Here is a 14,087-nt window from a genome sequence, read left to right as displayed (position 1 = left end):
TTACGTTCTAAAAATAACCCGCGATAGGTGAAATCTGCGAAGTAGCCAGCTTTATTTTTTTCCAACTATTATAGATGTTTTAAGGCTGTAAAACCCCTCACTACACACTTTATACACTTTTCTCAGAGAGGCATGAGCATTTTGACACTTTTCTCTCTTGTTTAAACACTCTCAAAGTTCAAACCTTCGTAGAAGAATAAGTCCAGCGATTGCTTTTGATGCTGCAAAACGTTTCATTGACATTGTTGTGTTTGTTGGGGAAAACTTACAAACATACAGTACAGCATTTCAGAGTCACGCTGCTAGCGATCGAAGATTTATGTAAATTTGACAAGCTGAACGCATTCTGTACTGTACGGGAGACACAGCACGGAGGAGATTGATTGACAATGGCCTACAGCCAATCAGGATGCTGAACACAATGCGCTGTAATAAAAAAAGAAAAAAGCACAAAAAAAATCCATGAAATAGCGAGGCTGTGAAATGTGAACCGCGTTATAGCGAGGGACCACTGTAAACCACATGTATGCTCCACACGGCTCCTTGGGCTTTCCATCTTTGCTTGCATTATCTCCTGAATGTCATGAGCTGTTTGCTGTTGCTGTTATTTCAGCTTTATGACAAAATCAACACCAGGTCGTCCCCTCAGATCAGAAATCCTCCAAGTGACGGAGTGCAGAGAGCCAAAGAGGTGAGGAAATCTAAAAATAAAAATGTCTTCTAAATTCTCTGAAGTGTAGCTTATAGATCGTCTTCACGAGCTCGCCTCTAAAAGTTTATTTTCCTCTGCAGGTACTGGAAACCATCTCCTGTTACCCAGAGAATATGGAGGCCAAGGAGCTCAGGAGGATCCTCACACAGCCACACTTCATGGTGGGATATACGGCAGCACACACATTCTTAATCTAGGAATTGGGATTACAGCCTTCTGTGTCAGAAGTTGAGTCCTTTTGTCAGCCCACATAACTCCCTGGACTCCAAATCTGCTTAGCACCTGAGCTTTTGGTGAGCGCTCGCACAGGAAAGGCACAGACAGCAGAGCTGAAGAGAGCATGTACTAAAGGGCTTCCACCTGCATGCAGTGGCGATACTTTGGCTTTGCATCAGCTAGACTATCGTCAGATGATTCTAGCGGCCAGTACAAACCAGAGATGAAGGGATGCCGAGGATACCGATGAAAGACCTGGAAGATAGAAACTGAGCTAGAAGAAGTTAGTGGTGGCGTTCATGTAAAGGTACTGAGGTTCTAGTCGAGAGTAGCTTTGTATTAAACAAAGTATTTAAGTCAGAATAGGGTTGTTTTTACTGTGTGTGCGTGTGTGCGTGTGTGTGTGTGTGTGTGTATTGCTATCCACAGCAGCTAGCTGTAGGATGGTACTGCTGTTCTGTATCTGGGTTAGAAACATAAGAAGCCGAGCTGTTTGTGTGTCTCTCTGCTGAATCGGTATGTGACACTTAACTGCAGCTGTCATGCTTTAAGTTTGGTTCAATCCAATTAGCCTGTCCTGCACCCTGACCTGACTGCCTGGTTAATCCTGCCACAGACATTTAACTGTGCTGCTAGCAGAAATGGTGTGAAGGGGCTTAGTGTGGCAGCACATGGGGCAGAAAACGCCTTTGAGTTTTTTCCTCTGAGCTGTATGATTTTAGTAATCACTTCAGTTATGAAGTAGTGATGGAAGGACATGTTTTGTTCCCTTTAATTATGGACTTAAGCGGTGAGGATTCAGGGGGATTCGGCATCAAACATTTAGTCCATTGTTGACGTGTCCTGTAAATGCGCACTAACGTCTTTGTTATTAGTTGTTCTTTTCAGCTGCTCTCTTTGCTGCAAGTCAAAAGCCTTTAGTGCCAGCTGTTCCAAAGCTCCCTGACTGTCATGCATCATCAGTGTACATGCCGTCGCTCTGATGAGCAGCTGTGATCATTTGGCAAGCTGGGCTGGTGGATGTTTAAAAAAAAAAACAACCCAAAAAACCCCCTGTGTGTCAGTGACATGATTAGTGCCCAAAGAGGATTAGTGTAAGCCACACTCTCTTCACACTCGTACAAAAACACTGTGCGTGCTCACACGTACCTTCTCTTGACAGGGATTTGCAGCATGTTTTGTTGGCCAGCTTGAACCAATATTTTCTGCCTCAGCACTGACACAAAAACTGCACCCAGAAAGAATAACCCTAAAACAGCATGGCATTATTAGCCACGTATCTATAGGGCCCACACACACCTTTAAAGAAAAAGGAGAATTGCTGTCTTGTTGTTGTGCTTCTGCACATCAGTCTCAGTTTGTCTGTCTAGATCAGGGACATCAAACTCATTTTATATCGTGGGCCAGATGCCTAAGTGGGCAGACCAGTGAAACCCCTGTCAGTGTAAGGAACTTTAATTACACATTTAATCCCAGAGATGTCTTAATATGAGAAAAAGAAGTGCGATTTTTATCTCAGATTTTCAACATGGTAAAGAAATGCTGTAGTTAATGGAAGAAATCTGTCAGCATGAATCTTAAATGGAAACAAACGTGTTTAAAAACAGGAACTTTTACATCATTTCATTTGAATTTTCATTGGCCCTTTACTCTGGTGTAGCATTAATGGCTTTATCTTTATGAGTGAAGGTAAAGCTGTTAAAAGTCCAAAATGTACGACTTCCTTCACTTTTTCCATTGCTGTCCAGCATTAGAGTCTCTGCTGGGCCAATTCTGGCTACTGGGCCTCATGTTTGACACCTGTGGTCTTGATGAATCTAATATATGAAAGATTTGTGAAGTAATTTAATAGGTGGATACCAGAGAGTCAGCTTCTCCACCTCTTAGTTAAGGTGATGTTTTTAAAGGGCACGCTGATGCAGTGAAGTTAATCTTTGACCTATGAGACAGATTTGTAAAATGTCATGATTTGCAAATGTTATATTTTTAGATTAGCTTTTTGTTGAGGCCACAATGACCTTTTTTTTTTTTAACCACCTTACTGTAATTAGTTCATCCTTGAGTTCAGTATTTGTCACATGTAGAAATTCCCTTAAAGGTTTTGATGTCATAAAGAACACAAATGAGCAACATGTATTTATAAAGTGCCCGTCGCAGACAGGAGTACCAAAGTGTTTCACAGAAAATACCTGAAAATGAAACTTTCACAGAGCGAGGCGAGCAGACAGCTCAAAAACATGCTGCTGAAAATAAAGCTTCTCTTTATTTTCACTCTCGGTTAACCCCCTTGCAGGGTGAAAGAGAAAATATACAAATAAACAAGGCAGACCAATACACACCACCATCCAAAACAGGGAAGAGCTGTCATCGTCTGCAAGTCTTAACACTGAGTGTTTGTGTCCAGGCTCTGCTGCAGACCCACGATGTGGTGGCACACGAGGTGTACAGCGACGAGGCGTTGAGGGTGACTCCCCCGCCTACTTCACCGTACCTGAACGGAGACTCCCCAGACAGCACCAACGGAGACATGGACTTGGAAAATGTCACCAGGGTTCGGCTGGTTCAGTTTCAGAAGAACACAGATGAGCCCATGGTGTGTGCAGGAAGCTCACATTTCAGAAACCTACAGTTAAAACCTTTTTTATGTCAACAACAGTGGAACTAAATTAGCTACAGCTACTGTGATTATGTGGTTCAGCATTATTTCTAATAGAAGAGTATAATGGTGGGTGTGGCACAGAGGCTAATGAAAACGCTGTCATCTGGACATTAGCAGCGTCTTTGTCCTGTCTTCTTCCCCTCACCCCCAACTGGCCGCGGCAGATAGCCGCCCTGGAGGTTCCTTGCTGTTAAAAGGGAGTTTTTCCTTTCCACTGTCGTCAAAGCACTTCCTCCTATAATTGTTGGTTTTCTTTGTAGTATCGTAAGGTCTTTACCTTACAATATAAAGTGCTTTGAGTCAGCTGTTCTTGCGATTTGGCGCTATGTAAATAAACTTGAATTGAAAAAACTGAATAGTTATGCGCTGACCCTGTGTCTGTTCCAGGGCATTACTCTGAAAATGAACGACCTCAACCACTGCATTGTGGCCCGCATCATGCATGGTGGGATGATCCATCGACAAGGTAAATCATGTCATATGTGATGACATTTAAAATGTTCTCATTCATCTAGTAAGGGTTGTGAGTAACAAAGTGTGATAGTTCTTATGTTGTACTCTCACATTGGAGTGACTTCTGGTAATGTGACACGACACAACGCGACTCTACGTTGGCTGGGCTCTCGGGGTGTTCCTAGTCTCTGCTTTGTGAAATACTGATGTCTCAACACCCACGAGCCTCGTTTGTAACCTTTATTAATTCATTCTTTCTGCACTTCAGGGACTCTGCATGTAGGAGATGAGATCCGGGAGATTAATGGCATCAGCGTTGCTAATCAGACGGTAGAACAGCTCCAGAAGATGCTGGTAGGTCACACCAGCTCTGAGCAGGCAGTTTTTCAGCTGATATCACTGCATTTGTTTGAATTTATTCAGCACGTTAAAGATGTAATGTTAGTGATGTATTGTACCAAAAGATGGCATCAAGTAGCATCATTATTAGTGCCTGAATATTAATAACATTTAAAACTGTTTACTTCTAATGTCCAAAAAACTACTAGGGGACACTAGAAATAGGGGGTGAATAAAAGCAACAGTGGTCCCTCTGTGATTGAACTATTGTAATGGTTCAAGATTTTTAAAAAATGCTCTTCGTCTCCACAGAGAGAGATGAGGGGAAGCATCACCTTCAAGATTGTGCCCAGTTACCGATCCCAGTCAATGTCTTGTGAGGTACAAAACTATCAGTGCACACATTTTGTTTCACGTGCATTGTGGGGAATTAAATCCTTAGGTTTCTATATCCCGTTGCAGAAAGAGTCTCCGGATTTATCTCGACAGTCACCTGCAAATGGTCATGCTAGTGTGACCAGCTCCATCCTGGTACGTTCAGCGTAACGGTGACCAAAAGTGAAAGCTCATAGCAACAAATCGTCTTGATAATGGATCTGGATTAAGATCGTTCTCTTAAAATACTAAAAGTCTCTTTGTGTGTTGCCAAATAGGACCTGCCATCGACTATTCAGCCTAAAGGCCGTCAGGTAAGATTTCCTAACTGTTTACACCACACGTGCACTCCCCCGATGCAACGGTGTGCTTACACAGCATGTATGTACCTACATCACTCGTGTTTCCCCCCTTCGCATTCCACCTGTTCTGATTACAGTCTTGGTCTTCACTGTAGGGCCTCCATCCGAGAGAGAGAGCACATACTATAGAACAAAAGTTGTCATTTATATCCTCTGCATGATAAAGTCCATCATCACACACACACACATGTATATAAAATGCAGCACAAACTTTGTATTTTTGTATGGGTTCCTCATAACCTTTTTCTTGACTCCCCCCGACATTTTCTACTGCATGATATACTGTATGTGTGTGTGTGATGCTCTCAACCCCATAGATCTGCAGACCTGCTATCAAGGACAAATTGTCCATCAAGGTAAGATGGAGCTTGGTGGACCCTCCGTAGAAGTAGACTCCTCTCAGCCCTCCCCTCCCTGCCCCGCAAAGTTTGGTTCCTCATCGTAATGGTGCTTAGATCCCATGTTTGCTGTCAAAGCTTAGGCTTCATAATAGTTCATCAGTAGAGAGAATATGGATGTATGTGCACAAGCCAACGAATCCAGCCGCAGGCAGAGACGCAGCAAAGCTCTTTGTTCGATCACGTTAGTCCCGCTGTTCATCAGTCTGAGTGTTTGTGCTTTTTCCTGCTCTGGCTTTTGTACTGCTGTCTTATTTCTGACTACTTGCCAGTGTAGCAGCCGGTCTCTTCATAAGGGCAGCTTGCCTTGTCGTCCTCTCCTCACCTAATGTAGGCTTTTCTCACTGTTCTGCACCTACAGATTTATGTACGCGCTCAATTTGAGTACGACCCGGCAAAAGACGACCTCATCCCATGCAAGGAAGCCGGCATCCGCTTCCGCGTAGGTGACATCATTCAGATCATCTCCAAGGATGACCACAACTGGTGGCAAGGAAAGCTGGAGAACACCAAGAATGGCACAGCCGGACTCATCCCCTCACCTGAACTGCAGGAATGGTGAGTGCAGCAAACATTCAACGCCAGTTTGAAGCTAAAACTGTAGCAAGTCTTAGCTGTTATGGAGTTTTCTGATGAAGTTAGTGGAGGGCTGCTAAATAGTAAAAATATCCAGACTATCCTGAGTGATTACAGATGCACCTCTAATAACATGACAGCTGGTGATTGTGTAGAAGAAACATGGTTCTGAAGGATGACCTCACAGATGCGCGTACAGTACAAATGTACTTAGACTACTGTTCTTGCTGTACTCATGCTGTGTAGTACAACTATGGAAAACTAGGCACTCTATCTTTGTAATGTTCTTGTTATTTAAAGACAAACTCGGGAACAGAAATCCTGTTATCTGGGGACAGAGAGCTTAGTTTACTACTCCCCTGCAGCAGCACATGAGCCAGTTCTGCACCTGCTGGATTCAGCCTGGCCTCTGCGCTCCTGTGTGGATGCAGAATGCCACAGTGAGCTGGCCACACAGAAGGAAAACAGGCAGGAAGAGACGGGCTGGCCGGTTAGCAGCGATTAGCCTTTGAAAATAAGGAGTGTGTTTGTGTGAATCCCAGACTGCATTGACGAGAACATTAAAATGTAAATCTGACAGCCTTTATATGTTAAATGTGCGCTGTGAGTGGTATTAACATTGTACTAACAATAAGAATGATTGGTCCTTCTTCCACTGACCTACATTTTACAACCTGGGCCTGAGTAAATTTCAGTGTCTTGCTTCCTGTTGTGTTTGCTGTGGTTAGTGATGGCATTACATGCCCGAGTTCATCTGAACCACACTTGTCAAGTAGCCAGGGCACGGTAGGCAGTCACCACACAAGTTCACAAATATGCACGCTGTCGATCACAAAGCTCAAAATACAAGTTTGTAGTTTAAAATAAAAATGCATATCAGTGACTGAAGCTTTTTATTTTAAAACACACCTTATTATGTTGGCCATGAAGTCTTTGTGAAGCCAGGCACCCCTGCCAGGATTCAAGCCTGGAACTAACCAGTATCCTAGAGGGGGATGGAGGTAGCTTCACAACATTAGTCCCTCCACCATAATGCTGGTGCTTGTGTCAGTGTGCATAAATAAATGTAAAGCAGGGTAAAAGTTATTTTGAATGATTCCCCTCTGCATTATTGTAAAATGCTAAATTCCTTCTACACTCACATACTGACATTTACCTTTGGTCACATGTGGCCATTCAACAGTGCATGTGTTGCTTTCAGGCGTGTGGCATGTATAGCAATGGAGAAGACCAAACAGGAACAGCAGGCCAGCTGTACCTGGTTTGGCAAGAAGAAGAAACAGTACAAAGACAAATACCTGGCCAAGCACAACGCAGGTAAGCCAACAAGTCACACTAACACTCACTCACTGTAAGCAGGTAACTTGACCGCTCACTAATGCAGAACTGTAATATGACCCTAAGTAGGGGTTGCAGTGGTGATGGTGACAGGAACTAGTCCCAGATATTGTCAAGTCCTGTCAGGCAGCCTGGCAGTGAAGCCTTTTCACTAAAACAAGAATATTTTCTGAGATCTTTGATTCATAAGCAAAGGTTTAATAGCTATCAAGTATTGCTGTACTCAAGTACCTGTTCTTATTCATTCATTTATATAACTAAGCTACATTGTCTGAACTGTTTTCCTATATCTCCTTGATAATGTGCAGTAGATGAATAAATGTGCAGTCACAATCTTAATATCTTGTTTGGGCAATAAAAAGGAAGGGCTGTGACACATGTCCTTTCAACTGAAGTGATGAAGACTATTGCTAACCTTGTAACGGCACTGTTGCCCCTGTTGTAGTGACTGTAGATGATCCTGTATGTGTAACTGTTGCATGTCTGTTGCCTTTTCCCTCTGACAGACCTCTTCTGCTGCCGTCTCAATTTGACCTCATTTTCAGTGACTAACAGCTCTGTTAACAAGTTTTGTTATGGTGGTTTTTGTTTGATTTGTCTTCTTTTATGGTGTCTTTTTATTAACCCTTCCGCTCCCACCCTTTGTCCATATTTCATGCTGTCTCTTACCCAATGACATGGCTGCATGTAAGTAACTCCAGAGAGCTGGCATCCAGCTTCTACGTATTTCTTCCTTCTCTCTGCTTTCATGCCTCGTCCTCTTCCTTTTGAATGACAGCGGCTTTGTCAGACTTGTTATGAGCTGCTCTGGTTTGTAATTCAGATTAAAGAGATGTTAGTCAGCTTGATTCAGTTTTTCTGTTTTACCAAGGTTAGTGCAAATAAGTAGGTTTTAATGCTTTCTCGAGGCATTCGACCTTCATCGGGTGTGCCTGTTTGAATGAGCAGTTGGTGTACATTATGGCGGCATTTGAATAATTCAAACCCGCCTGACTGAGAATCCCAGGTTTGATTTATGCCACAGGGACAAAACATTTGAATGAATGTTAATCTCATTAGCATCAGCATTGCATGTGTTCCCTTAGACACCTTATTAGGCACACCCATCTGACAGCACAGTGATCTGAAAAGAGCCCTGTGATACATTCTGCTTCATGAAGGCTGGAGTTTTACAAAAGGTGTTGCTTCATATAAAGTTAGGAGCAACAACATACCCTTGTACAGTGGCAACATGAGGTTTGATGAAGCAGGATTTATTGGAGGGCTGCTGTGTTTTGTCATGCCTACCAGAGAGAACAAGGCATTCATTTGTTAAGCACACACTTCAAAATTCATCTATGGAGTTCATTTTATACGCTAAAACATGTTTAAGTAGTTCATACTGTCCATTATAATTAGCATGTAACGCATGCCCTCTTCATACTTATAGCTAATCCTGTTTATTCTCTGTTGCAGTGTTTGATCAACTAGATCTGGTGACATATGAGGAGGTGGTTAAACTGCCGTCATTTAAGAGAAAAACGCTGGTTTTACTTGGTAAGTAAACACAGAAAAGCAAATGACTACAACTACAAACCGTGCAGCCTGCACGACTGGCCCGTTCAGTAGCTCTTCTGCTTTTCAAGATAGTTGCACATCAGGTTGTGCCGTAAGGCTTTCCGAGGGGTTTGTGGTTACAGCGTGCCTACGGTGTAGATTTAACAGAGTATAAATCCACTGTAAGTTGGTGTCCCAGGTGGAGGAGTTTAAGTATAGCTAACTTGTTCACAAGTGAGGCAAGAAAGGGGCTAGAGGCTGACGGTGGGATTAGTGCAGTGTCTGCAGTTATGCAGATGCTGCACTGGTCTGTTGCGGTGAAGAGAGCTCAAATTACAGCTACATCTCCATCCTAACCTTTGACCAAAGGCTGCAGGTTAGGTCATTTTGGAGGGACTAAGAGTAGAACTACTGCTGCTGCCTGAGAGGAGCCAGTTAGGTGTTTGGGTTTCTGATTGGGAGTAGACCGGGGGCAAGAGGCGCTGCCCTCAAAACCAGATAAATGGCAGAAGATCGTGTTTTTGGGCACTGAAGCACATCCATCTTTCACTTGGGGACTGAACATCAAACCATCTAATGATTAGAAAACCTGCAGTGCCTTCCTTACACTTTCCTGAAGTCTGCACGTGTACTTGAATATCATTCGGGTGTGACAAAAAAATGTACTTTTGTTGCTCTGATTTATGTTTTCAACTTGTGTGTGTGCTTAGTTAACCATCATAGTTAAAAAGGCAAAGCTAATGCTTGAATATCAAAAAGGATCATCTAAGTAACATCTCCAGTGCATTTAAAACAGGAAACAAATACACATTTATATTCTTTAAATGTTAACTAGAGACAAACTCGGAGCAGAGACGTCATTTATCAGCAAGTGTTATATTTGTGGGCAGGTGAGATGCTGCCACCTTAGTGTAATAACTCTACACTGCAAAGTAAGCCTGTCCGTCTGGCTTGTTTTATTTCCATTCCAAACAACCAAAATTAGCCTTTCTTGTTTTGTACTTAAGATGTACCAAAAACTAGTCAGAAAAAAGCCCAGTGATTCAGACAGCCTGTGAAGAGCACATACAGAAAGTATTATTCTGAATCAGCCATTACCAGCTGCAATTACAGGATCTTGTAATTATTAGAAAACTCTCATAATTACAAGAGAGTAATGGAGTGGGAACACTGATGATGCTCATTGATCACATTAAACCAGGTGCTACTGTGCTGGGCTGCATGATTAATAATCAGTTTTGATTTTCTAAAATTACAAGGGAGTGCAAATGGAAGCACCAGCTATAAAGATCAATTCGGAAACATATACATTAGTTTTTTTCTGCAAATACTGGACACCAGACAACAGCTGTGGAGGACGTGAGAATAAACGCTTCATCATAGCGTAGACTGGCAAGGAGGACTCCTGTCAGCACGCTGCAACTTACTAAACGTAGACTTAAAGCTAACTGATTGATCTGTGTGGAGTTACTGCACTAATGCGTTTAATTTCTTCTTTCTACTTTGATTCAGGTGCACACGGAGTCGGTCGGAGGCACATCAAGAACACGCTGATCACCAAACATCCCGACCGCTTTGCCTACCCTATTCCTCGTAAGAGCAAGATCTAAATACTTCCACAACAAGCTCTTGTTACGATTGGACAGCAAACGAATGACTCAAACATTTAAATTTCAAAGTGGATTCTCTTGTTTGACCCGTTGCAACACCACAATGTCATCATCGGGAGTGTAACTTCTATATTCATCTCTTCTGTCTCAGACACAACTCGGCCTCCCAAGAAAGACGAGGAGAACGGAAAGAACTACTACTTTGTTTCTCACGAGCAGATGATGCAGGACATCAGCAACAACGACTACCTGGAGTATGGCAGCCACGAGGATGCCATGTATGGAACCAGGCTGGAGACTATCAGGCAGATCCATGCCCAGGGCATGATCTCCATCCTAGACGTGGAGCCACAGGCGAGTCATCTCGGCTCGGACATTTTCTTGCTACAACCAGAAGCCCCCCAAAATTAGCCATCTCCTCTAGAAGCCAAGTATAAGTTCAAGTGAAAGTACCCTTATGTTGGAACTTGCAGTAATTCACATAGGAGGTCTGGGCAGTATAAAAAACCTCTCCACTGATAGAACAGTCTCATGTGCCACTTTGTGAACTACACAGTTTAAGATTTTCTTTCCTCATCAGGCGCTAAAGATCCTCAGGACAGCTGAGTTTGCTCCATACGTCGTCTTCATCGCGGCTCCCACCATCACCCCCGGCATGACTGAGGTACGGTCTTCTCTGTTATACTTGCTCTTCCCGTCTTGAGCAGTTATGTTTCGCTGCACGCACTAACCGAGTTCATACTAATGGCACAGTTACGCTGGCTTTCTAGTCTGAATTACGATGGTGTGTTGTTGAAGGAAAACAGATGAGAGCATCATTACATATGTAAATCAAGAGGGTGCTGCTTTAGCGTAATTGCTGTTAGGGGTCAAAGGACCACACACTGAATTCAAACTGGACAGCCCAGCCTAAAAGAGCATCCTAATTTCCATTTCTGTCGTCCTGTGCGTTCCTCTCACTGCACGTGCTCAGTTTGCTTTAAGCATGTTTGTGTTTCCTTTGGCATGCCTATTTTCACGTGCACTCAAGGTCCCAAAGTGGTGCAGGAAACTGCCAGTAAGTACAAATTAAATGGTGCGAGTTCACTTGTTGTTTGGAGACTGTAGAAAAGCATCTGTGCCCCTCTGTGTTTGTTTAAATAGCAGCAGTCTAGCTTCGTTCACTACTCTACCTTTTGATTCCTTCTAATTCCTCTAATCCCTCCAATGTTTGGGTGCCTTTTCATTTGTGATGCGACTTCACGCCTTGTTATTTCATCAGGCTTCCACCTCTCTCTTCCATTTTCCCTTCCTCATATTCAGAACTGTTACTGGGGTAAATAGTTATATAGTTATAGTGAACAGGGCAAGGGCCTGAGCCCTAACACTGAGCTGAGCTCCATTACAAATGAGGCTACATCTTTATTCTTATAGATATTAACTCCATCATTTCCTAATATATAAGACTTATTTAAAAGACAACTAATTAGTTCAATTTAACTCCTAGAAATACTGCAGTTATTTAAGAGCCATCTTTTAATTAGATGATTGGGTCATATATTCAGACTCAGTTCTTCCTTTTTCCAGTTCAAACTATTACAAAAGCCACATCCTGGGACTCTTATCTTACCTGCTTTGTGTAATATTAACACATCATTAAATAATTGAAGCAGAAAATGTGGGTGCAACATTATCTAAAACCTTGACGGTCAGTTTATGAACACGTGCAGAGTTCAGCGTTTTCGAAGCACATCACCTCTGTACTTCAGCCAAAGCCGGGCACTGATGTCACTCTCTCTCCCCCCCTCACTCCACCAGGACGAATCTCTTCAGCGGCTACAGAAGGAGTCTGAGATGCTGCAGCAAACCTACGCTCACTACTTTGACCAGACCATCATCAACAACGAGATCGACGACACCATCCGCCTACTGGAGGAGGCCGTGGACCTGGTGTCCACCACTCCTCAGTGGGTTCCCGTCTCCTGGGTCTACTGACATACACTCAACGGCAACTCGCTCATTGCCCTCGACGATCCATCTCCGATTCAACGTGGAATCTAAACTCTGAATCACATCTCTCATCAGAATCGCATTTCTGTAGATAAACTGTTATTGAAGAAGAGAGAAACGAAGAAACTAATGACTGATGTCTCATTACCGAGACTTCTTCATCCTCCTCCTCGCCCCTTTTCTCAACAGCCTGAAAGGCATATTGTTGTGTAAATATATACATATATATATATAAATGACTAAAAAACTAAGTGAATATGGTTCTGTCCTAATATAGTTGAATGGTGGGGAGTGGTGGGGCAGTGTAGTAGATATTTTGTACTTTTTCTTTTGTAATTGATGATGGATGGTAATATTGGAAAGACAATAGCAAGCATGACCATAAAGCAGTCTTATGGGGTTGCCTGTGTGCGTGTTGACCTTTTAATGCACTCCTTGTGGTACTCCGTTCTCCCCTCTAATCTCCTCGGCTCCTGTGACAAGCAGGCCGAACTCTGAAGCACATTAGAAGCTGCTATAGTGGCGACAACCGACTCCCTCAGCTCCACGTCCAAGTTAGAGTGACACAAAAAGCACGGGAAACTTGGCATTTTCTTTCTCCCTCAGCTCTTATTTATTTCACCGGCCCTCTGTGCCTTTCAGTTTGTTGAACGAGCACACTTGCACCCCTCTATGTCGTCTCTCCCCGTGTTGCTGTAGCCTGACGTCCTATGCTTCCTTCCCCAGCCTTCGATGGTCTTTGTTTACATCTCAGTTTGCACAAAATGGACAATGAAGAAAACGCGTGCTGCATTCTCTCATCTCGGTTTTCACGACGTCTCGCCTACTCTTCTCTGGCTGTCTTTACTCTGCTCCCTTGTACACAAAATGCGAATCGGTGGACCTGGAAGTTCGTTTTTGAGACATTACCAGCTATGAAAAAAAATAAAGAAATAAAAGCACTGACATTCACCACTAAACACGGCTCCTGAAGTGGAAGCAAAAACAACAACGGTAAAAAAAAATAAAAGGAAAAACTGCCTTATCAGAGCCTTGGGGAAGAAGTGGCTAACACCTATGCACACCCCTGCTTTCTGCCAGGCAGACCGGCGCCATGACAACCATTTCTTCTCTCCTAACACTCAGTGAGCCATGCTTGTTGAAATGTTTGTGTGGAAGGACAGGGCTTCACGTAGGTGGGATCGGTCCAATCGTAGAGCCACCATTTTTGGAACTGTTAACTGTTGTCTTCAAAAATATTTAAAAAAATAAAGGAGAATTCTTGTTTTTCTGGGGGAAGAGAAGATTAAAATTTTGTGTGTAAATGTTTCAATGGTGCGTACGTCATGAGTGAATTACCAAGAGCCAGTGTATATTAACCCTTAAAAGAAGCTCAGTATGTGACATAACCTCATGCTTTACCACAAGTGGCACAACACACACATGTATGGCACATCAGTTGAAGGCTCGAGGAGTGGAAAACAATAATAATATAATAGTAATAATAAAAAAAGTCAATATTTCAAGCTGTGGTTTGGCTGCCGT

General features: G+C 43.0%; 1 protein-coding gene across 17 annotated transcripts in view; it reads left to right on the top strand.

Moving 5' to 3' along the window:
- Positions 1-13,871, top strand: part of LOC113015779 (peripheral plasma membrane protein CASK-like) — a 50,420-nt gene extending 36,549 nt beyond the window's left edge. For 3 of the 17 annotated variants that reach the window (XM_026158042.1, XM_026158043.1, XM_026158046.1), the window contains 17 exons: positions 614-691; positions 793-873; positions 3,333-3,521; positions 3,975-4,053; positions 4,309-4,394; positions 4,692-4,760; positions 4,842-4,910; positions 5,033-5,068; positions 5,434-5,472; positions 5,876-6,072; positions 7,274-7,407; positions 8,884-8,964; positions 10,477-10,557; positions 10,726-10,928; positions 11,155-11,238; positions 11,605-11,631; positions 12,372-13,871. In XM_026158042.1, coding sequence (XP_026013827.1) covers positions 614-691; positions 793-873; positions 3,333-3,521; positions 3,975-4,053; positions 4,309-4,394; positions 4,692-4,760; positions 4,842-4,910; positions 5,033-5,068; positions 5,434-5,472; positions 5,876-6,072; positions 7,274-7,407; positions 8,884-8,964; positions 10,477-10,557; positions 10,726-10,928; positions 11,155-11,238; positions 11,605-11,631; positions 12,372-12,548 — 1,710 coding nt within the window. In that variant the 3' untranslated portion in view covers positions 12,549-13,871. The remainder of the gene's footprint in view (positions 1-613; positions 692-792; positions 874-3,332; positions 3,522-3,974; positions 4,054-4,308; positions 4,395-4,691; positions 4,761-4,841; positions 4,911-5,032; positions 5,069-5,433; positions 5,473-5,875; positions 6,073-7,273; positions 7,408-8,883; positions 8,965-10,476; positions 10,558-10,725; positions 10,929-11,154; positions 11,239-11,604; positions 11,632-12,371) is intronic. The other 14 variants (XM_026158053.1, XM_026158054.1, XM_026158057.1 and 11 more) reach the window with 8 other exon arrangements.
- The last annotated feature ends 216 nt before the right edge of the window (positions 13,872-14,087 follow it).

Source organism: Astatotilapia calliptera, chromosome 23, assembly GCF_900246225.1.
Source record: "Astatotilapia calliptera chromosome 23, fAstCal1.2, whole genome shotgun sequence".
NCBI classification, from domain to species: Eukaryota; Metazoa; Chordata; class Actinopteri; order Cichliformes; family Cichlidae; genus Astatotilapia; species Astatotilapia calliptera.
The sequence above is the reverse complement of the archived record's forward strand: the minus strand, read 5'-3'. Positions and strand labels throughout refer to the sequence as shown.